The sequence below is a fragment of the Candoia aspera genome, chromosome 6 (assembly GCF_035149785.1).
Source record: "Candoia aspera isolate rCanAsp1 chromosome 6, rCanAsp1.hap2, whole genome shotgun sequence".
NCBI classification, from domain to species: domain Eukaryota; kingdom Metazoa; phylum Chordata; class Lepidosauria; order Squamata; family Boidae; genus Candoia; species Candoia aspera.
Window position 1 is genome coordinate 72,141,770 of NC_086158.1, and position 24,492 is coordinate 72,166,261.

General features: G+C 40.4%; 1 protein-coding gene across 1 annotated transcript in view; it reads left to right on the plus strand.

Annotated features, from left to right (window-relative positions):
• Positions 1-24,492, plus strand: part of BLNK (B cell linker) — a 112,455-nt gene that overhangs the window by 53,916 nt on the left and 34,047 nt on the right. The window contains exon 4 of the mRNA XM_063307376.1: positions 21,710-21,775. Coding sequence (XP_063163446.1) covers positions 21,710-21,775 — 66 coding nt within the window. The remainder of the gene's footprint in view (positions 1-21,709; positions 21,776-24,492) is intronic.

Genomic DNA, 24,492 nt, shown 5'->3' on the forward strand with positions numbered 1-24,492 from the left:
TGTAGGAGGAGAGCCATGTTAGTCCACGGCACTCAAAAACCAGGAGGTCTGGTGGCATCTTTTCCCACGAACAAATTTTATTAAAAGGTATAAATTTTATCTGTATAACGACCAAGTAGCAACAGTAAGAACAGACCACGGAACAACGGACTGGTTTAAGATTGGGAAAGGAGTACGGCAGGGCTGTATACTCTCACCCTACCTATTCAACTTGTATGCAGAACACATCATGCGACAAGCTGGGCTTGAGGAATCCAAGGCTGGAGTTAAAATCTCTGGAAGAAACATTAACAATCTCAGATATGCAGATGATACCACTTTGATGGCTGAAAGCGAAGAGGAACTGAGGAGCCTTATGATGAAGGTGAAAGAAGAAAGTGCAAAAGCTGGCTTGCAGCTAAACCTCAAAAAAACCAAGATTATGGCAACCAGCTTGATTGATAACTGGCAAATAGAGGGAGAAAATGTAGAAGCAGTGAAAGACTTTGTATTCCTAGGTGCAAAGATTACTGCAGATGCTGACTGCAGTCAGGAAATCAGAAGACGCTTAATCCTTGGGAGAAGAGCAATGACAAATCTCGATAAAATAGTTAAGAGCAGAGACATCACACTGACAACAAAGGCCCGCATAGTTAAAGCAATGGTATTCCCAGTAGTAACATATGGCTGTGAGAGCTGGACCATAAGGAAGGCTGAGCGAAGGAAGATCGATGCTTTTGAACTGTGGTGTTGGAGGAAAATTCTGAGAGTGCCTTGGACTGCAAGAAGATCCAACCAGTCCATCCTCCAGGAAATAAAGCCAGACTGCTCACTTGAGGGAATGATATTCAAGGCAAAACTGAAATACTTTGGCCACATAATGAGAAGACAGGACACCCTGGAGAAGATGCTGATGCTAGGGAGAGTGGAAGGCAAAAGGAAGAGGGGCCGACCAAGGGCAAGATGGATGGATGATATTCTAGAGGTGACGGACTCGTCCCTGGGGGAGCTGGGGGTGTTGACGACCGACAGGAAGCTCTGGCGTGGGCTGGTCCATGAAGTCACGAAGAGTCGGAAGCGACTAAACGAATAAACAACAAAGAATCCTTCTAATTCTGCCCTTTCATTATTTCTCTTTTTGGAAATATTTGATATACAAAGAATACATTTCCATTGTAGATATAAATATAGTAGCTAAGAATACCAGAGAGCAATTTTAGAGACGTCTTTATTATATAACATAAGATTTATACCTTTTGTATATTGCAGGAAAACGATAACTTTTTTAAAAAATAGCAAAAGAATCCCTGAATAAATGAAATGGGAAATGTCATAAAACAGATGTATATTACCTGATTCTGACCTGGGTTAAATAAGAACAGATTTCAAGAACTACTTGTAGTCCAGCTGTGACCTAGAGCAACTTTCCTCAACAAGATGTCTTCCAGATGTGTTCCTATCAGCCCCAGTCAGAACACTATGGAAGTTTAGAAGCGGTTGGAAGTTCTCTAATGTGTGATCCTAGCATATTGGGGGATGCCAAATTGAGGCAGGCTGATTGCCCCAACACCGTCTGGCCTACTTTCATATCAGCTAACAAGGCAACAATAAAAAGCTACCTTTGATATCAATTAACATATAATAGTTAAAAAAACAAAACAAAACCAAAAGCAGAAGTTGTAAGCGTCCCTTCATTCGGAGGTTTTGTTCTCAGGGGAATAACTGTTCAAACTGTTATTTGAACAGTTGCTAAGTGAATCTTGAAGATGTAGGGATCCGGCCTAAGAAGGTGCTATTTTCATCTGTGCCTTTTAGTAAAGTAGAACTTTGCAAGGCATCACAGTTCTCCACTGACATTAGTTAATTTCTTATAGGGTGGCAAGTGGCAGGTTTCTTCCCAACAGGATGGACTGGAAACAGATAAACAGGCACACAAGATACAAGACCTTCTGATTTATTGTAGAACAGCTACGCCATTTCCCCCCCCCACACACACACATACACACACACACAAATTCCAGCAAGTTCTGTGTATCAAATGCAACTTCTATTTATACTGCATTAGAGTTCTTGTACCTTCTGACCACTCTGAGTAAGAGATTAAAAGCAAGCAACTTTCTCTTTTATGAGACAGGGACAGTTTTTGTCTGTTTAGCGTTTTGGTATTGGCCAGGTCTGGTATCAGGCTGTTTGTCTCTGATGTGTGAGAAATAGTTCTCACGGTATGGCTGCCATCCTGCAAAGAACCTCATCATCACTGTAATAGGGCAAGTGGTTTACAGCTTGCAATATTTGTACACAGTGCACTTCTACAGTCCAGTTAACAAACAAGAGTAGTTATCTGAGAGAATCAGTCAAACCCCCCAAATGACCATCTCAGCTACTTCTGGTTCTTTTAGGGGTTAGGATATAAGATCACATGCACTGAATTGATTTGTGGAGAGAAATCAACATTCTTGGTCTACTTTTTTCCAACAACATCATTGATTTTAAAGGGGATGTTCCAAAGCAAGTAAAGGGAAGGGAAAAAAAATATTTGCAAGTGTGTGTGTGTAAAGACAGAGATCACCTAGCAAAAACAATTAATAAATTTTCCAGAGTATTTAAGGATCTTAGGAGCAGATGCTTTATCTATTTATCATTGATGGCTATATACAGTACCCATTTATAGGTCAAAAGTAAGTCTTGTTAAACTTGGTTAGTTTTAATCTTAATTAACTTTTTTATGGCTTGGAATATTTTGCCAACCCAGTCCATGTGGTTAGCTTATGGTTCAATGAATTGTGGAGTGCCAGGAAATAGGTTAATTCAGTGAAGAGGTTATGAGTTTCATTGATAATCAACCAAAGTGAAGAGACAAGAGTATTTATTTGAGGTACAATGAAAACAAATTCATTGTAGGCTGAAACCTAAGATAAATGCCATTTAGTCTAATCTCCTAAACCATCCTACCACAATCTGATGTTCTCTATATGATGAATTAGAACCCTCTGAATTAAAGCCACATTTGAAAGTGGAAGAAATTATTTCAATTGTTCAGAGTAAGACCCAGCTAAACCTAAGCCCATTTAACCCAGCTCTAACCTATATACATTGACTGTATACATATCCACTATGTATACAAATAGTTAATATAAAGGATTTCACCATTTCAGACTGTGGGTGGTGGATTCCAGTCCTGAATTCCCCTTTATGTTAAAACAACCAATCCCAAAACTTCCTCAAATGCTACAATAAATATGTCATATAAAAATCTAGCTAACAATACACAGGAAAATATGTCATCCATGCTTATTGCCAATTCTATTCTTTACAAGCAAATTCAAGATTTCTTCTTCTTGTGCTTTTGAGTCAGTGTTGACTCCTGGCACCTGCGTGGACAAGTCCTGCAGTTTTCTTGGAAAGGTTTTTTTGGAAGTGGTTTGCCATTGTCTGCTTCCTAGGGCTGAGAGAGAAGGACTGGCCCAAGGTCACCGAGGTGGCTTCATGCCTAAGGTGGAACTAGAACTCACAATCTCCCAATTTTTAGCCTGGTGCCTTAACAACTGCACCAAACTGGCTCCAAAATTCAAGACTGGAGATTTCTTAAAAATATCTAATTGTTTTCCTGTCATCTGCAATAGCATAATCCATTCTACCACTTCAGCACTCAGCTGGATGCTTTCTTCAACTGCAGACTTAAGCCACACTTAAAGCCAAGTGAAGTAATTCATAAAACACGTGCATGCCTTTCAAAATGAAGGGCTGAATCCTCTCTCCCCAGCCAAAGTCCCTATGAACAACAAACATGGTTTTCTGAAACTGTGATTCGTGTAGCATTTGCTCCAGATCTGCTACTGAAATGTTGAATCCTGAAACAAGGCTTATGCACCCATTTCAAGTATGGCGCCACCGAGGGGAGGAAATTCAGTATCCGTACAAGAAGTCAGGCCGCACGTTCCTTTACTGCTTCTGCTACAATTCCTAGCTAGTCTGTTCTGTCACATTGTCACACGCACCCCCTCAGTTTCCTAGTTCCTGTGCAAAAGCTATTCTTGCTCATTAAAGAGGAACAAAGCCTTGTGTTACAAAACCTAGCTGCCCCCCCCCCACCACCACCACCCGGGTGCAGACATCATCTTCATGTTGAATTTACATATTGTGGAGCATTGAGGAGATGGGACAGAAAGGGAATGCTGTGAACCCAGAAGGCATTTTGCACCTCCACCCTCTCCCATACGCTAAAATCCGTAAGATTTCACTGCGTTCTCGACTAGTGCTTGGAATGAACCCACCCTGGGAAGGAACATAATCGCAGTCCTTTGGGCCTGAGCACTTGGCCTTTCCCCAATCTAGTAATTTCCAAATGGATTCGGATTACCATGTGTACAGTTCCTAGTAAGCGTGGCTGCAGCAAGTCTGGGAACTCTGGGAATCCAAGTAAGATTGGGAAGGCCTAAGGCTGGGAAGGACCTGAGGCTCATCGAAAAGAGCATCTTCTACAATGACCTCAGCGTGAAAATCCCGGTGGTTTCCCAATTGTTTGTCTCCCAATTGTATCTGGAATGTCAAAGGTTCTGAATACGGAGGGCCTTTTCGGAGTAAGGGGCTCTTCTGCGTCCCCGTGGCGTTTGCGAGAGACGAGAGCCCTGGCAAGCTCTCGATAAAACGCCATTTCTTCCAGGCATCAAGGTGTCGCCTTGCAGGCACCAGGAAGGAGACAGACGCCTTCTCGCAATCACGGCTCCATTCGAGTGAAACGCCAAAGGCGGATAGATAAACGCCAGCCCCCGACGGGGGTGGCTCACACGCCCAATAGGTGTGGATCTTCTTCATGTTTGAACAACATCCTATAACTAGCCAAGCTTGCTCGGTCACATGACAGAGTCGAAACGTGAAATCCGACCGGGCGCTCGAGCAAGTTTTGCTTCTCCTGAACACGCGCGGACTCGCTTCTCCCGCGGCGCGCCGTGGTCTCCGGGCAGGGGCGAGACGCCGGAGGAGCGTTCGCCCCTTCGGTCTCTCTTCTTTGCGGCGGCGCACCCCATTCTACCCCACCCGACCTCCAGGAACTAGGAAGCTCGCAGATGCCCTTCTGACACGGGTGCCTGTTCGTGCGAGGCAGTTGGCTGGGAGAATGGAGAAACTCAATAAAATCACCGTGCCGGCGGGACAGAAACTCAGGTACGGCTTTCCGCGCCACTCCGCTGCCTTCTTCCCCACCGCCCCGCTTCGTTTCTTCCCCCTTCTCCTTACGCAGAGAGTATGATCCAAAAGTTCTTTCCTTCTCTGTCTCCTAGTAGAAGTCTGGGCGACGGAAGGAGGCGGGATGAACTTGTTGGTAGAAAATAATTAAGCAGCCCAGAAATCCACAAAGAATTCCGGGCGGTGACTAGGATGGTAGGCTTTCGGATCGCACAGGAATCTTTCCGAGTTGCATAGGAATGGGTTCTGTGGGGCGGGAGATAGGGTGATTGCTCCCCCTCCCCTCCCCGGCAGGGTTTCTATACCTTAAACCTGATAGATCTTTTCTCAGTACAAGGAGATGTTTTGCCTGGGGTAGCAGCTTGCCATAAAAGCACACTAGTACATTCAACAAACCGGTTGCACCTTTATATACTCTTTGTAACCCGGCTTGCCAGGACATATTCACAACCATCTGAGGTCACGTGTTAGTTTAACTAGGCTGCAATACTTCCTCGACACCTTGGTTTCTACTTGGACAGAGGAAACCTAATTCTGTAGCACAGGGCTGTCTGTATAAGAACACAGGACCCTGCTTATACCACACAGGGTCAGACTGTTGGTCGATCTAGCCTGTTTACCGATTGGCAGTGGATCTGCAGATTCCCTTTGGGGGGTTTCTCAGCACTGCCTGGAGTTGCTGGTAACAGAACTTGTACAGTCCTGCACTTAATACACTAAACGACAGACTCCTTTGTGTGAGAAGTGGCATTTGTTTTGACCTGGTATTCTTCTGCTGCTTTGGCACCAGGCCATACTTGATACTGATGCTGTGCAGCTTGTAGGACTTGGATGTGCGGAATTTGCCAATTAGACGCTTCAGCAAAGTTTGTGGTAACTTTCAGACGTGCATCGCAAAACGTTAGATGCTTTTGATTGCAGCAAAGAAACCAAATGATGTGCAAAAGCTAAGAGACTTCGCATAGTATCATTCTTTACATTGCAGATCTCAGTAATGCGCACATCTGCATCTTCCGGCAATGCTTATTGCAGTAAACACATCAAATCTTGGTGCAGGCACGTGTCTTTCAGTATCTGTTCCTCCACACCTGAGGACTTTTTATCTCCATTTAGCTGTGGGTGAGAGCATTCTGACAGTTCTCTGGAAATGAGTATGAAGTCACTAAAAGTGCAGTCAACCCAGCAAAATACAAACACTGATCACAAGTCAAGTGAAACAGAGAAAGTGTAGAACCTGGTTAAAATTTAAAAAATAGATCTAAGACATTTCATGTATCTGCATAAGGCGATCATTTGCGTTCAGCTGCTGGATTTGTTCACAGTCTCTCGAAATGAATGGGAACTGCAGGAACCCCTGAAGAAAACATGTATATTTTTCTGACATCTTCAGTTGGCCTTACTAAGTTATTTTCTTAAAATGGATTTGGGATTACATTTTTCTTATGGCCGGTGTGGCTCACCTTTCTTGCACCAAGGTGAGGCATCCTGGGGCAGTTCCTTTTCATTCAATGGGGCATGTGTAAGAAAGCTTCCCATTGGGAATTCTGCTCTCTTGTCCTTCATTTTTGTTCACATTTTTGTGGGTTTTCAATGATTTGGTGAGATTTGCATTTAAAAAAAAAAAAGTATGTTGTACAGGACCATTAAAGTTGTTTTTCCTAATAATGTTACCGAGAAATATTTCAGCATCCCCAAAATACCCAAGCCCTGCTACACGCAAGGAACATGCCAGTCTGAGAATAGTGCACACCTTACATTCTCCCGCAACGCTGGGGCTTCCGATGGTCCTAGAAACCATCAATCGACTCCCACAAGTTCCTTGGCTCAGTATTTGTTGCAACAGCAGATTCACAGCACTGTTCTGCACAGCAAAGCAACTTCCCACTGGTGGGAACTCTTCGTTCGTCTCTCTGAAATAGTGACATTCATAGCAAGCCACAGTGTAGCAGAAATGATTATGTGTATGCAGTGATGTTATGACACAAATCCCAGTACATGCATCCTGCTTTCTGATACAAATATGTATTTGCACCACAATGCTGTGTTGGCATTATGATGCATGTTTTGTCATTCCTCTTCCCAAAGACATCCATGATCTGAGATTCTCCCCTTCCTTTCCCTCCCTCATCCTTCCTTTTGCACACAGGGGTAACATTGCTGTCCTGCCAATGGCTGGCTTGCTTCCTCCAGTCCCCGCCCCTTCTGTTGTCAGAAAAAGCTCCGCCCTGGTTTGGCACTCTCCCATTGGCTGGCGGGAGGGAGCATCTGCTGGTTTGTGAAGGGGAAGGTGAGGGTGATGCTTAAGGGGTGAAACTGGCATCCACATGCAAGGGCCTTCGTGGGGACCGGAGAGAGTTGTTTGGTTGGCAAAAAAAGAGGGATACTGACCTGTGGGTTTCAAAATTGGCCTCAGTGTTATTCATTACCGTGAATGAATGATGCCCTAGGAAGAAGAGTCTGAGGAACCTGACATTCTTTTTTTCCTCAGTTTTCCCTGAAGGGTCTTCTCCCACCCTAACAGGGTCTGTAGCAGGTTTGAAAGACCAAGAGATTATGGAGCTTACCCTTTGGACTCCTTCATGATGACCCCTGCCAAATTATGACAAGCATCTGTCATAATCCTCATTTAGTTTTGTAACCCAAGACTGGGTGATACCAACCCCTTAAAACAATAAGCAAATATGTGCACGTCCACTCATGAATAAAACTAATGATTTCATTGAGGTTAGGGTTGAGCCAGAAATAAATATACAAATTACTATGAGATATGAAACTTTCGTCATACTTTCTGGACTTTGACATATTTTCTACTAGTCAATTGGTCACCTTCATGTTTTCTCTTAACCATCCATGAAAACCTTTTTTTTTTTTCATTTTAAAAGACTATAAATGTAAAATAAAGGATAACAATACTAAACTTCCTTGACATGTACATATCTATAGACTCTCCAAAAGCTGTGGATGTACTGTTACATGTCACTCAGTTGGAGAGAAACCATTTGCCAAGAATAGCTCTGCAGGGATTGTTAGATAGTTTGGCGGATAATTAGACCCATCCCTCAAAATTTGCTCTGGGCTTTGATCCACATTTTGTCTGCAAAGGTTCACTGTAAGCTTGCCCAAGTGAACTCCCAAGTGAAGGGAGCAAGTCTGCCTGTACAAGATTTAATTGGTTTTCCTGCACTTTGCAGAAGGTTGAACTAGATGATCTCTGTGGTCCATTCCAACTCTACAATTCTGTGATTCTACAAAGTCAAAAAATTAACTTCTCTAAATCAGACTGAATAGAAGGAAATCAAAATACTTGGGAGAGGTATGGTGCAAAACAAAGAAAGGTGAAGATTATAAAAAATAAGGTACAGAGGATCATCATCCTTTTACAGGTGATTTTGGAAAACCAGCTGATCCAATAATCCCTATGGATCACATTTTCCTACTGTCATAGATCAAATTGTAAAGAGTTGATTGTAAGTATGTATAAGTAATATGGCTTATCGTTCCAGATAGGTATTACCAGGCATTAATATTAGAAATGAAATAAGTTGGGTTTTATTTTTGTTATTGTTTATTTCAAACACACTCAAAAACCTGTGTGATTGACAGCGAGTGGGTTGCACTGCCCATCACTCACAAGCAAAGCTGTATTTTATTCATTTATTCATAAAATTTATTATACTGCTGACTGAGATCTCTTGGCAGTTTATAATAAAACATGAAATCAGAAATGAAATCTGAGTTGTTAAAAACTATCTAAAACTGCCATTCTAAACAACTTAAACCAACAATCTATTTTTTTAAAGAACTGTATGTTCAGGACCCTTATGAACATGAGCAAAGTGATAGCCATGATTCATGCTTCTGTCACTACCTGCTTGGATTACTACAATGCTCTTTGCATGGGACTCTCCCTTGAAGACTACTCAGAAACTGCAACTGGTTCAAAATGCAGCATCTCACTTGTTGATGAAGCAGAGTTACCATAGTCATACAGCACTGGTGTTGTGGGCGCTGGGTTTCCAGGTGCAATTCAGATTGTTAGTTTTAAGATATAATAAACACAACCCTAACTTGACTCCTAGATAAACTGAAGACTGCCTTCCTTACATAGAAACAGTCTATGCAATGCATACTCCCTATCAACTTCTAGTAGTATTCCTCCAGTATTGAAGGGTGAAGGGCACATGAGCTCACAGAAAGTTATCGTCTGTTACAGTCCCTAATGTCCTTCCAAAAGTTAATAAAAGTTGAATGGTTCTGGAGGATGTTTGGGGGTTGATGAACGGTTGCCATATGTATCTTCTTTTACTGTACGGTACTGCAGTTTTATGATAAGGTTGTGTTATAATGTCGTTTGTGTTTTTATAGATGTAAACAGCTGGGAATCTGTGTAGGTTACAGTGGTATATAAATATAATTAATAAAGTGGTTAGGCTTTTCAGTACGTCTATTGGGATGTCTAAACTCAAATCACTGCCAGAGAATCCCGTATTGGTGAGCTTGCTTAGAGGATCTCAATGGTAGGAGGTCATCTAGAAAGGTAACTCGCACGTTCCCTTGAGCAACCTTATCTCAATCTAGGACTGAGTCTAAGCTTTTAAATCTAGGCTTATCTGAAGGCTTGCTAGGCTACAGTCTCACAAGAAATGCTCAAGCCCAGCCATAACTATATTTCCTTCCTTCAAGGCTTACGATATTGTGAATATTAAGGACTGTTTGCCTCTGAAGAAGGCAGTTAGGTCACAATTAATTGTGTGGTGGCTTGGTTGGGAGAGCATTTCCATTTCCTGGGTTTTGCAGTCTCCTGTGATTTTGCTCACAGCTTGCATTATTTGAACTAGGAAAAACTTTCTTTGGGTTTTAAATCATTCTTTTACTGACCGGTTTTTGTCTCTCTGTTTTTTTTATTGCTGCTATATTCTTAATGTCTGGTTATCAGTGTTTTCAAGGATAACTTTTATAATCTCAATCATGTCATTGCTGCCTTGGGGGGGAATCTCTCTGGACAGGAGACTATAGATGTTTTATTTTATTTTATTTATTTTATTTTTATCCTGCCTTTATTATTTTTATAAATAACTCAAGGCGGCAAACATACCTAATACTCCTTCCTCCTCCTATTTTCCCTACAACAACAACCCTGTGAGGTGGGTAGGGCTGAGAGTGAGTGACTGGCTCGAGGTCACCCAGCCGGCTTTCAGGCCTAAGGCGGGACTAGAACTCTCATACCATGCCTGATTGGCTCTTGGGCTGAGAGTGAGTGACTGGCCCGAGGTCACCCAGCCAGCTTTCAGGCCTAAGGCGGGACTAGAACTCACAGTCTCCTGGTTTCTAGCCCAGCACCTTAACCACTATTAATTTTTACTATTAGCAAATTTTGTCCCACATTAATCCCTAGGCAAGAGTATAACCACAAACCAAGTTCATTCTCTACTGTAAGCAGGCAGTAGACAAAACAATAGTTCATCTAGGTTTGACCAACATTTCTAAATAAAACCTTTCTGTCAATTCTAAGGACTCATTTAGAATCCATTCCCAGCCATGATGATGCCAAAATAATGAAATGTGTTGTAATGTCATAACTCAAGCTCCGCTCTTTCACACTTGTGTTGTGACATCATATGCAAGTATGCAATGGATAGAGTTTGCATCACAATGTCACAATGCATGTCTCATCACTTCATCCCCCTGCAGAGGCCTATGGAGAAGAAGTTTAGATTTGCTGTTTTGATTCAGCCATGTTGGTCAAGTCTTACTCCATGTATCAGCTTTTCCTAATTGATACTCTCTGAATAAGTTGGTAACTGCAATTATAGATGAACAAAACTACTCATGCCACTTCTGGGGAAGAAAGGAAGAACTGAAGACAACTTTGCTAAAAACAGCACCAATGTCCACAGCAGAATGTAGAGCTGGCGAGTATACCAGCTCTTCGAATCTCTCCAGACAAAGGAGAGGACTTGAGATCGCCCACGAGTGCTCCAGACAGCTGTTCCTCATGAGGAGACCACAAGATACCAGTCTCCAGCAGGTTTAAAGCTCTGGGAGATGATGGAATGGCCATCTTAGCTCAAACTATGGTCAGTGCCTTTAAAAGGACACTAGGTTTGGTGCTTCCTTTTCTAATCAGTTTTGGAAATTGCTTGTTAATGAATAGGCTTATCCCCATATCATGAATGATCACCAAAGTAATTTCTCTTCACATAAGTAGTTCCATTCAAGTTTAAACTTGTTATTGAAATAAACAAGTATTTCTTTATATAATGAACTAGTTTGAATAGAGACAGAAGACTTGCCTGTTCTGGAGTTCTTCCTTATATCGTCTAAATACTATCATTAGACTTCTTCATGAAGATGTATCTAAAACCAGCAGAATATCATTGCTATCAATGATATTTGGCTGTTGATGTTTCTTTTTAGTTGAAATCTTAATACATTATGTTCCTTTAACTGCAGTGTGAAGAATGACTTTCAGACGTCTTTTTCAGAGGGTATGGGGAAAGAGTAGGGTTAGAGTTCAGAACTGATAGCAACCACTCAAAAATGTTGCTTTATTTATTTCTTTGATGGCTTGATGTTTTGGCCACCCACCGGCAAAGTCCTTGAATTTTGCACAAAATGCCAAAAATCTAATAATAATTATAACATGCAAGACATATAAATACTATAAAATCTTATTTAAATTAAATTAAATTCTCAGTTTGGAAAAGTTTTTAAAAAATAAGCAATTTGGCTGTTACAGATACATCTTAAAGCCACCTTAAAAGCTAGAATAGATAGTAGTTTTAAGTTTCTAAAAAGAATAACAGTATAAAGAATATACTGTTATTAGTATAAAACAGACTTTCTCAACTTTTTGACCCTGGAGGACCCCTTGAAATTTTTTCCAGGCCTCAGGGAACTCCTGCACATTCAGGCTCAAATATAGGCCAGAGGTTACAAAATTATTATATTCGTTTCATGGGTAGGCCTGTATTACAGGCATTCACACTATTGTTAAACTAAACATAAAGAACGAAACTTACCTCTTTAATGTGAAGTTGCCCAAATTTGAAATAGTTTTTTAAATAAATCATTATCTCCCAGGGAATCCCTAGTGACCTCTCACAGAACCCTAGGGTTCCATGGAACACTGGTTGAAAAACCCTGGTATAAAGGTTTCAAAAATGGTATAAAGAGCATTTTGAATTGAATGATACAAATAACACCAAAGGGCAGACCTACATGAAATGCATTATAGAAATCAAGCTTGGAGGTTATCAGGAAAGGCACCATTGTTTTTGATCATTAGCAAACAAAGCTGATAAAAAGTGCTTCTGGACACCTCTGGGGTCTGGGAGAGATAAAGATCATTCCCAAACTCTGTACCTGCTTTTTGGGAATAGTGTCATTTCATCTAAAGCAGTCAGATTTAACACAATCCTTGAATTATAATCCCCCACAATGAGTATCACCATTTTACCTGGATTCAGTTTCAGTTGATTTTCCATCATCCATCCCATAACTATTCTTAGACGAATATTTAGGGGATACACACCATTGCCTAACGATGTTGGCACAGAGAAATGGATTTAAATGTAATTAGCATGTTGATAACACTTAACTCTAAAGCTCCTGATTTCTCTCAGTGGTTTCAGTTTATCTCTAAAAGCATCAGGGACAAAATGAAGTCTTGAGGGACCTCAAGAACCATTGCAGAGCAGTGCCCCCCCCCCATTCCCAGAACAGTCCAGTCCAGAAGCAAACCATGGTCAATAGTATCAAAATTTGCTGAGTGATCTAGGAGAATCAACATTTACCTTGTTTCTCTCCAAATGAAGATCATTCATCAGGCTGACCAAGTCAACCTCAATCTCATAACCTGCTCAAAAGCCAGTTTGAAATAGATCTAGAGAATCCATTTCATCTGGGTCTGTCTGCAAGTGAGAAGCTACCTACTTCTCAATTGATATTGATTGATTGATTGATTGCATTTTCAATTGCCCATCTCAACAATGGCTTGGGTGGTTTATAAGCGAATTTAAAACAGTAAAAAATTAAATATCGATTTTAAAAGATACATTATAAAATGTACATATACAAATATACTAAAAACTCTAAAATATAAAATATGAGATCTAAAACCCAAGATGGTGAGATCACAGTCTTGATGAAATTCCCCGGGCTGCATCTAGGTGCCAGCCATCCACATGACAGACTATCCCCCCTCCCATCCCAAGCAATTGCCTTGCCCAGCCATAGAAGGTTAGAAACTGGCTTGCAATTGCTCATGTCTGAGGGAGGAAGGGAGGACTTCTTAAAACGTGATCTAAGAAGTGCCTCCATTAAACAGGAAGGTAACTTCCTTGGTGTGAGAGACACAGTGATAATGCTTTCCAGCCAGTTTCCAGAGCTTCCTGAGAGATGGACATAAGCCATGTTGGGCAAAGATTGCACTACCCCAAAGCAATCATTCACATCATCGGAATTATTGATTGAAATTGATCCAGTTCAATCATATAAGAGGAACTCCTGGGCCATCTCTGACTCTGAATCTAAAATAGTATATCCAAGTCAGCTCAATTCTAAGAAATTTTATCCACAAATAACTCATTGAAAGCATCGAATTCTGAAGGTTCTAATTCCAAATTTAGAGGTTGAGGAACAGATGTTAATTCTCCCCCAGCTGAACAAGTTTGCAGATGGTGTGCAGAAATATTGCTTCTCCTTTGAGTGTGGACTGTCACAGCAGAACGTCTCCAATTAGCTGTTTATTGTGTCTTAACAAGATTTGAGGAAAGTCTTCTGCCACCTGCACTCAGATCTTTTTCCTTGCTGCTTTCTATTCCACATCTAATGTTAGATCTATGTATAGTTATTGTTTGAATAAAACTAAGACATTTATTCTTTTATATGTAATAAAAATAGCAAGTGGTATACTTTTATGTACTAATTGTATATTTTATGAAAATAGGTAAGTTGTTTTCTAAGTCTCTGAAGTAGAAGGAAATTTAAAACAGATAAAGTATTATATATATTTCATATTTACCCCCAAATTTCCTCTTTTTCTCAGAAAATACAGAGAGAAAGGGAGGGGATCCTCTCCAGTACTCTTAGAAAGTTTATGTCAACTTTTCTTAGACATAATATTGTTCATCTTTTCTGAAGAAAAAAGATTATACCAATGGTTCCTACATAAAATACATATTCATACCAGTGCCAGTGAAAACAACTTCTGTTATGAACAATATATAAAATACAGATGGGAATTGATCACAGCAGAATCTTGAAAACTGCGTGCTTTGTGATGAAGACCCTTCTTTGAATCACATATATAATGATTGAAACTCCACATGCAGAGACAAGGTTTCAGGCAGTGGAGGCTTCCTCTCTTTTGCCTCCTCCCCGGGTGCCCTCCCGGATATTTGATTAGAAGGGGCCCAATCCTCCAGAGCAGACTTGGATGATATGTAAGGAATTGCAAAGGTAAAGCTTAATCTTTTCTCTATTTTGTTGCATCAGCATCAATAACAGCTTTATTGACTGTTAGTCTCCTCCAGGGTGGGTTTTTATTTTTTACCTCATTAAATATCTCATCATAAATTTAGTAATCCCAAATTTAGGATTACTAAACTTATGATTAATTTATCAGTTGTCTTTTAATGTGCAAACTTTTTACTGTACATGAAGCTACTGGGAAAGGTCATCTGCTGATCTGGAGTGAAGTTTCAGCAATATGATGATTATATTCAACTGTACATTTCCACTCTAGGCTGAAGTGAGGATGTGATAGCAGTCCCAAACTGGTATTTGGAGGCTATCAGGATCTTAAGGGGGGAAAACAGATTCAGACTCAAACCCAAGGAAGATGGAATGGCAATTAATTCAAAAGCCTGCTGATTTTGGAATGATTCTGGGCCCTTGATGTGACTGTGCTCTCCCATGGAGAGCGAGCTTGCAACTTGAGGGTCCTCCAAAATTTCTGTTGGAAGAATAGGTGGAGGCTGTGACCAGGAGGGGTTTCAGCTTCAGTTGGCATATCAGTAGAGACCTTATGTAGAACAGGAGTGTCTAAAAGTCACTCATGCCCTTCTCTTCTCTTGTCTGTATTACTATAATTCAGTTAGAATTATAGACAATCACCCAGAATCTTCAGTGGGTATAAAATGCAGCAGCCCAAACATTTACGGGATAGTCTTATTATTGTCATGTAATACCACTGTTACAGGAGTTGTATGGGCCACCAGTGTGTTTCTGAGAGCAATTTGAGGTATTGATTATCACCTATAAATCACAATATGGATCAAGGCCTAGGTATTCAGAAGACCACCTTTCCCAGACAGACCCTGCCCACCCCCCAATAATTCCTGCTAAAGTCCCATCTACACCAGGAGAGAGTAAGAAGCAGGCATTCTCTGTAGGGGTAATTCCCATTCTTATAAAAGTTTGTTAAACTCAGCTGTTCTGAAACAGAAGAAGACTGTCATGAGCACTGATGGTGAGCAGGAGGGGGCCCCTATCCAGGGGCGAAAACGCATGCGTAGTTTAGAGAGTTTGAGCTGTCATTCAAAGAGACACTGAACAGACCCGCCTTGACTTTTGGGGGTTTATCTGTCTAGGTTTTCCCACGCTTCTTCAGTTTGGTAGGATTTTCTGTCTACTATAGCAATAATAAAGCACTAGAGAATTCTTCCTTGTCTCAGCGTGGTTCTTGCTTAGTCAGGACAAAGACCTTCCAAAACTAATGAATTGTGTTGTGGGGAGGGGGGAGATAGATGAATTATTTGATGTTTTGATAACTTATGGATAATTGTTTTGCTGTATTATATGTCATTGCACTGATGCTATTACCATTGCTCTTACGCAAATCGCTTAGCCTGTTTAAATTACAGCTGATCAAGGCCACATAGCTGGCAAACCAAAGAAGCAGGAACCACATGGATTTCAAAAAAGGCATCTATTATGCTTGTCAGAAGTTAAACATAAGCTTGAAAAATGTAAAGAGTAAATTCCCAGGCAGAGTTATAGTGACTCAATTCAAACTGAGTCTCTTTGAAATGCATCCACCTGTGGTCTCCACATCTGTGCTGTGTTTCCTTTTCTTACATCATTTTAACTCTTCCTTTCCCATCTTCTTTCCACAGCCTCTCACACAGTCTATACATTTTATAAATGAAATAACAAAATCAAAATATTAAATATTATTGTGGTGGTTCTATTTAGGCTGCAAAGCAGTATGTGATTCTGTAGGTGTTGTCCCTCTTGAACTCAATGAGCAAAAATAGATTTGTACAGGATTCCACTATCACATCCTTTTCCCCCTTACATAATTGTACAGAAGTCATTGTTTTTTAAAACTCTCACTGTGTTTCTCTCTTTGCACCTTCAAGTTAGCCCAAACGGTGCATTATACTGCAACCATTTTTGAATCAAAGTACCTAAAATCCACTAACTTAAAGAATGTGTAAAAAGTCCAGGAGTCATTACCCCTATGGAATTGAAATTTCCATGATGTTCAGACAAGTTTTATTTGCAAAGTTGTGGCCATTGCAGTATCCCTGCAGTCATGTGGTCATGATTTCTGATGTTCCCTGCCAGCTTCCCACAATGAAAGTCATGGGGAAGCCAGCAGGAAGTCTGAAGTCACTCCCACTCCCACTGCTTTTTTGCCCACCCGTGGTCATTCTGTTTATCTGTTTAGGTAAGTAAATATTGACACTATTGAAGTTTGTTTGCCACTACAATCATTTTTCTATTTATGATATATACTCTTTGATGATCACAGGATTGTCCAGCACTAGGATAAAAATATATGGTCAGCCTAAAACTTAATGTTCGTTCTGGTCAAATCAGACTGCACTACCAAGGATGACCCAATGGGTCACAGGGTTGTCTAGTATCTTTTTAAATTTCCTATTCTAGTAAAACAGCAGATCAAAAAAAGTGTATCACTAAAAATAAAACAGATTCTAATCTATCAACTGCCAATTAAACCAAGCAGTTAATCACTTGAAATGTCAGTTTTCAGTCACAAGTTAAGCTGACAGAACTAATTTTTAAAGTGATTGTTCTATTAGTCCTATTTTGACAAGACTTCTTTCTCTTAGATGCATGATTAAAAGGATTATTTAAAGTAATAGGGCCATTCAGTTTCTAAACACTTAGAATTAGAAAAGAGCTTTAATTGGCTCAATTTGTCTCAATAATAACCAAAGTATATGCAATTAGTCCTGGAAAAAAATCTATGTGGTCACTCAGAGTGGACATCAGTTTGGTGTCACATAGTTGATCAAAATATTCAGTTAAACAGATAATCTATGATGACACTAGCTTTTTCTCCTTTTAAAAAGAAAACACAACTATCCTCTTTGTCTTGTCTTCTCTTTTTCTCCTTTTCCTAATACATCTGTTTTATAATGGCTGTGTTTGTAAGCCACTCTGAGCCACACACTGGCCAATCCCATTTCAGCCTGGTCTACTCTGTGAATGGAGCCACATGGCTAGTATATATTCAGTGTATCATGCAAACTCAATTTAACCATAGATTAATATTTCATGCAAACATACATATTATCATAATTGTTTCCATTTGTTCATCCCTTTACACTCTTGCCAATCTTAGATAGTTAGGGTTCCTTGATTGTGAGACTTAACTTAATAAATAGGGGAAGGACCATGAAGGGAAAAAGTTGGAAACAGAGGCACCCATAAGTGGGTCAACAACATCAAAATGGTAGGCGTGACCAGGCAATCAAAACCCTGGTCCTTTTTAACATGCCTCATGTGCATTCCACAAACATAAAGGGGTGGGGCTTTGATTATCTGGATGCACCTGCCATTTTGACATTGTTGTCCCCCATCATGAACATTCCTGCTCGTGAACTTGGTGGGATCAAACCAAATCACAGCAGGATTACAAGAATAACAGGCCAGAAAATGTGATTTCTTTTGTTATAAGTTAGCATGGTGTTCAAACCCTGCAATTATGGTTTGTAAGCAGTGGTTAATGGCTTACTGTGTTGTGTGAAATCAGGCAGTCCACGAGATAAATGTTGGAAGGTAGCACTCCAAAGAAACTAAAGGTTGGTAGAAGCACGTGCCTTATGAAGAAAAGCCCTCTTTAGGTATACAAAGTACATATCAATAACTCCTTCCCATGAAGGGAAGGAGTTCTACTCTAGAAATGCAGAGATGTACTGGAATCACTGGTAAGCTTTCTGTATCCATTGAGACTACCCAACATATTTAGATTTGTGGAAAACATCCGAAACCCGAATCTTTCACTTCAGATAGAAAGAATTAGCTATTTTCTAATAGGAAGGGCCACAATGTTGATACCAGGCTGAAAGGAGCTCATGCACTCATCCACTTGCCCTCCTTGTGGGTAAATACTGTGAATACTTCAAATGCCTGAAGAGAGCAATCTTCTATATTTACTTTTTAAATATTCTGATTTTTTTCCTAAGAGAATCCAGAAAGTGTATATTCTGAGAGATGCAGTTCCAACACAGTGGTCACTTGGGGAAAGCTGGTATAATACTGTATAACACTTTCTGACAATGGTAATGTACGTAAAACCATGTTTCAGTGGTCAGCCACTAGCATCCATTCACACAACTATTCCAAGGATTCTATGGTTAAGTGCTATCAGCTTGAAAAACTAGTCAACTTGTACTTCGGAAAAGCGTATTGAATTCCCTGCTCTGATCCCTTCAAACTGGTGGGTGATATGATCAAAGTTGTAGTCCTAACCACCTGGTCATCGCTGGGCTTACAGATTTACATTATTTGGAAATTACAAAATTGCTGTCTTTTTGAAGTTCAACATAAAAAATCACAAGGCCCTCTGGACCAAAGAGATCTTGTGTGTGTGTATGTGTGTGTCTTCAAATCAGTGTTGACTCCTGGCAACCGTCTGGACAAGTCCCTGAATTTTTCTTGGCAAGATTTCAGAAGTGGTTTGCCATTGCCTCCTTCTTAGGGCTGAGAGAGAGGGACTGGCCCAAGGTCACCCAACTGGCTTTGTGCCTAAGGTGGGACTAGAACTCACGGTCTCCTGGTTTCTAGCCTGGTGCCTTAACCACCACAACAAATTGGATCTTGTTAAAGAGGTCTTAATAAAGTATTACTGTTTATCTTACCAGTAGGATAGGTTCTGGAAACCACCCTCTATGAGGAGTGGTAAAAAGAGTCAGATAGGATAAGCTTCCCGAAGAGGAGAGTTACAGTCGTGGTCTACAAATATCTGAAAAACTGTTGTGAGGGAGTGGACCTGTTGTCTTTAGAAAGCAAGGGCAAGACAAGGACTGATGAATTGTCATATAAACAAAGGAGATTCAGGTTGAATATGAACAGGAATTTCTTGATGGTGAGCGCTGATACATGGAAGAGTTTGCCGAGAACAGTGATGAATTCTCTTCACTGAAGGTTTTCAGATACGGATTGAATGGCCACCTGCCAGTGGTGGTTTAGTAGAACCTACACTGAGTAGATTACCTATAAGGTCCCTTCCAATTAATACATTGTATCATTCTACAAATATCTCTATTCTTGGCATAATAATAAAAAAAATCAGTAATAATACACTTTTAGAGCATTTGTAGGAACTGTTTGGATCCTGCAGGCTCCTCCTATTGTTCATCAACTATAATCCTTTTTTTAAAAAAGTTTCACCTGCATACCTATTTATACAAAACGAAAAGACATACCAACCAAAATAAATATCAGCTGCATGGCAGTTTCTCTCTCACCTGAGAGCAAAGTTACTCCTTTCCACAGTAACGGAGCAAACAGTGAAGCTGATGGATATATCCCGGTCCTCATCTGGCCTAGTGGGAACCACAGATTTTTTTATTTCCAATATTTTCAGTCAGACTTCTTTTGCTTGGTGCCCTTCAGATGCGTTTGACTACGACTGTTATCATCCCTAACCACTACAATCTTCCACAAGGGAAGAGTGGGAACAACCCACGCTGTGGACTTCAGCTTGAAACAGAGCAGATACTAAGTTTTCATGGGATGGAGCTAAAATTTATCTGCTAATACCAGCAGATTAAATCTTTAAATTATATGTAATTGGTCCTTTCCCATCCTAGTACCATCCAGGTGTGGCTGGTAGTTATGTACATTCCAGGGCATGTAGAAGGCAGTCAGCTGCTGAAGGCTGATCATATTGAATCACCGTCCACCTTTTCATAAGCTCTCAGACAGAATATATTATGTCACACTCTTCTTTTACAAAGTTTTACATACATGACTTCCACCCCCTCTTGGTGGGGGGGGATTTCTCTATTTTTACACAGTGCATATCCTGTATGCTGTTTTTACCTTTATTGACCACCAGGAGACAGTACAAAAGTAGGTTGTATTGAATTACAGGTAGTCCTCACTTAACAACCACAATAGGGACCAGGAAATTGGTTGTTAAGTGGTGCGGTCATTAAGTGGGTCACCATGTGACCGGACCTAATTTTATTACCATGTTTACAATGGACTTTAAGTGAATTGTGGGTCATTAAGTGAATCACCATAGTCATTAAGCAAATCCAGCTTCCCCAATGGATGTTTTTTGCCAGAAACCGGCAAAAAAGGTTGCAAATCATGATCACATGACCTCAGGATGCTGCAACTGGTTGTAAATGAAAGCCAGCTACCAAGTGCCCAAATTGAGATCATGTGACCACAAGGGTGGTGTGACGGTCATAAGTGCAAGTACAGGTCATAAAGCACTTTTCCCAAAGCCGTCATAGCTTTGGACCACCATTAAACGAATGGTCGTTAAGCAAGTACTACCTGTACCTACTCTGGAAGTTGCCAGTGCTTTTACAATATCAATTTCTAGCTTATCCACTCTTAGTGTCTGTATGTTAGAGTTAAAATGCATTTTCATATATTTAAAAGGATGTCCACAACTGTCTTTTGTATTGTTTTGGTTATAAAAGACAAAGAGTACACATGCATTTTGTTTCCAATTAAGGAAAGCATTTAATACCTTGACAATAATCCAATTCATGTCTTCTAGTGCAGTGGATACACATATGTATGTATGAGTACATGGTAATGTAAGACTTCAGTATATTTAACTTATCAATTAAATCAGTTATTGCTTGCAGTCTATTAAAACAATCTTTTATGTACACTTGTAAATTAGAATCTACCGTATGGGTCAGCAGGAGGAGGAGGAGGAGATTGTATAATAATGATAATAATTCACTTAAATAAGAAATTGTACATTCGCATTCTAGGAAGTTCCTCAGTGTGTGAATTGACACTGACAGAGTGTCTAGGATTACTGACATCTCCCAATAAATAGATTCACTAGAAAGATAAGTAGTTTAAAGACATTAAAATACAATGGCAAACGTTAATATTTTATGTTGGGTATAAAAAGATAAAGATGTCCAGGGTCATGCTCAACTTCTAGTAACTTCAATGGGCACATTTATGGCATTTTCCTGGCAACAGTATGAAAGTGGTTGGCCATTGACTTATTTCAGCATCTTGTAGTATATATTGTAATGTGATTAACTGTGTAATCTGGTAGTAATTCTTACCATTTTCTTTCATACAGGCAGCTTCAAAAAATAGTGCATGATATCAAGAAAAATGATAGTGGAATAATGAGCAAGTTCAAAAAGTAAGTTATGCGCGTGAGTAATTTACACAATGGAATTACTGTTCTCTTTGATTTTGATGCTTATTTTCCATAATTATGTCAAGTATATCTATATATGTATAGTTGTTCTCTCTGTGTTCAGTTGGGCTTATGTCCAAGTATATGGAACATTTTTGGTTATAATAATAGAGACATCAAATGCTAAAGACTTTCCTTGAAGCTCAGTCCAGCCAACTGTTTAGAATCTGTTTTGGTGACATGTATATAAGCTGTGTTCCAACATTTTAACAGCTATAAGGTCAGCAAGCATTAGGAAGCCATTCGTTTATATAGAAAAAGGTAAAGCATATGCCAAAGGACATCAACCCTGTTAGAGAAACCTCAGCAAACCTCTAGGTGGTGGAACCTTCACACGTGACTATCATCCCTTACTATTAGCTAGGTTGGGTGGGGCTGCTGGAAATTGTAGTTCAGTAACATCTGGAGGACTACATATCATAAATCTACACCATAGGTTTAATATATAGCCTTCATGGATATATGCTGCTCACTGACAGTGAAGACAGGGTCCTCCCCACTTTGGGGTTGAGGGAAAGGATTGTAGTGGGAGAAAGAGAGAGAATGGAGGAAAGGCATATATTCTCTCACCTCTAGCTCTTTCAGCCATAACATAAATCAGGTTTTAACTGTTAATATATGTGACTACTACTTTCTGATCTTGTCACATTCAGATGTCATACCCCATAGTTCAGCTGGATAAAAAAGACTGCTGTACAGAAAATAATTGCTTCTCTCTTCAGTGGCTTCCGGTGTGAATGGTGGGACAGAGTTCACATTTCCGGTCTGAGTCACAGGTGTCTGCAGCTAGTCACAATGAGGCCAAAATGATGAAACGTGTATCAGAATGCCACAGTACAAGTCCTGCCCTTTTTGTGTGTGTCACGACATTGCTGGCAGGTATATAGGAGCAGTGTCACGGTGCACGTTTCTTCACTTGCCCCCCTCCCCATGGATGTTCACATTCTGAGTGACAAGAACGAACAGGCAAGACTTGACCATCTTTTCAGATGATTTATCCAAATGCATTCCTCTCTTTTCCCCTAAATAGGAATGGCTGGTATTCATCCCCATAGCAAACCCCACCTCTCTGCTTTTAGAGGCAATGTGGCAGAATAGCAAAATCCACCTACTACGGCTGTACTGTGAGTGACCTGGCCTGTACAGACCAGGAACCATCTGGGATACAAGGTGCCACTTTCAGGGGGCATTATTCACCTATTAAGCCATAAATCAGTCTGTTTATTTGGAATTGGCAAATGGTTTGAACCCATTTAGTTCTGGCTTATTCAGTCATTCATGGTTAAACAAGCCATGTTTTAAATTGAGTCCAGCCCTTGTCTACACTGCCCATGAAGGTGAGCATTTCAGACCAGTGATTGTTCGGTTTTAAAATGTTACAATATCCAAACCTGTCCAAAACCATCTCTGAAGGTCTGCATTTCTGTCTCAATTATTGCAGAACATTCTCTTAATGGGCAAAATTTCAACATCTGCATTTAAGCTGCCACCTACCTACTCCACTGGCATAATATCAACTTGTCTGCTTCTTTTGCAACTGGCATAATAAAACAAAACAAATGCAATTGTTTTCCCTCCTTCAGAGATCTTGCAGCAGTTTTTCTAACAGCCGTTTTCCACACCCACATCTGCTGTGTATACTTTTAAGTCTATATTTATCCTTGAAACTGTTGCCTAAATATAGATTATCTACAGAGGAGTACTCCAGAACAAGAAGCCTTTCTGATTAGTTCATACTTCCCTCCAGAAATTACTACTTTCTTTGCAAAGCCCAAGCCTGCTCCTCTCACCCTTAGTGAAGACCTCTGCTTCTCCTTGACTCTAACTTAGGGGCAAGGGGGCTTCTGTGGTCTAAATGCACTCTGCAGACTCTCCTCTTCTGTCTAACTCTCCCCTGCCTTCTGCAGTAATTGGACTTTCTAAAAATGCTTCTTAGGATTCTGTGGTGCTTCACATTTGACCCAAAAAGCTGCTTCAAAGTGCATTCTTGGGAAAGAGGTGTGCAAACTTCTGTTTTGCCCACTCCAAAGCACCTTTTGGAGATGAAGCACTGCACAGTCCTATTGTGTCTCTTGTAATTCAGGGGAAGTTTTTTTCAAGCCCGGATGCCGAGCAGGACAGTTTTTTTCCAGGGTTTTAATGAGGAAAGGAAGGTTCGTGTCTGTCCAAAGACAGCAATACCCAGCCCCAAAATGGTTTTCCCTGGCAGGGATTAGGACAAGTTGTGAAATGTTTGCATGTAAGGGGGGGTTCTGTCTGTCCTGCCCATCTGTAACACACAGCTGTTTGAAAGAAAAGGTATACTTAATGCAGGGAAATCTGCAAAACTCAGTCTAATCTCTGATTCCCGATGCAAGGAGATCAGTTCAGCCTTTTGATAAGGTCCACCCTATTCCTTCCCTGCAGCCTGTTGCAAGGAAGTGAACAAAGAAGGGATGTAAAGGAGAAATCAGAGATAGGAAAGATATGCTTACATTTGTCCTTCGCCCATCCACTGCTTGCTTTGACTCGACCTATCATGTGGGCTTCAATGGAATTATCTCTGAGAGAAGGTTGTGCTTGGCAGAAAAAAGATTCACCACACCAAATATAATGGCCTTGATCAATACATATACCCCCCTCTCCAAGAAGGCCAGGTATTCAAGGAATTGTTGCCTTGT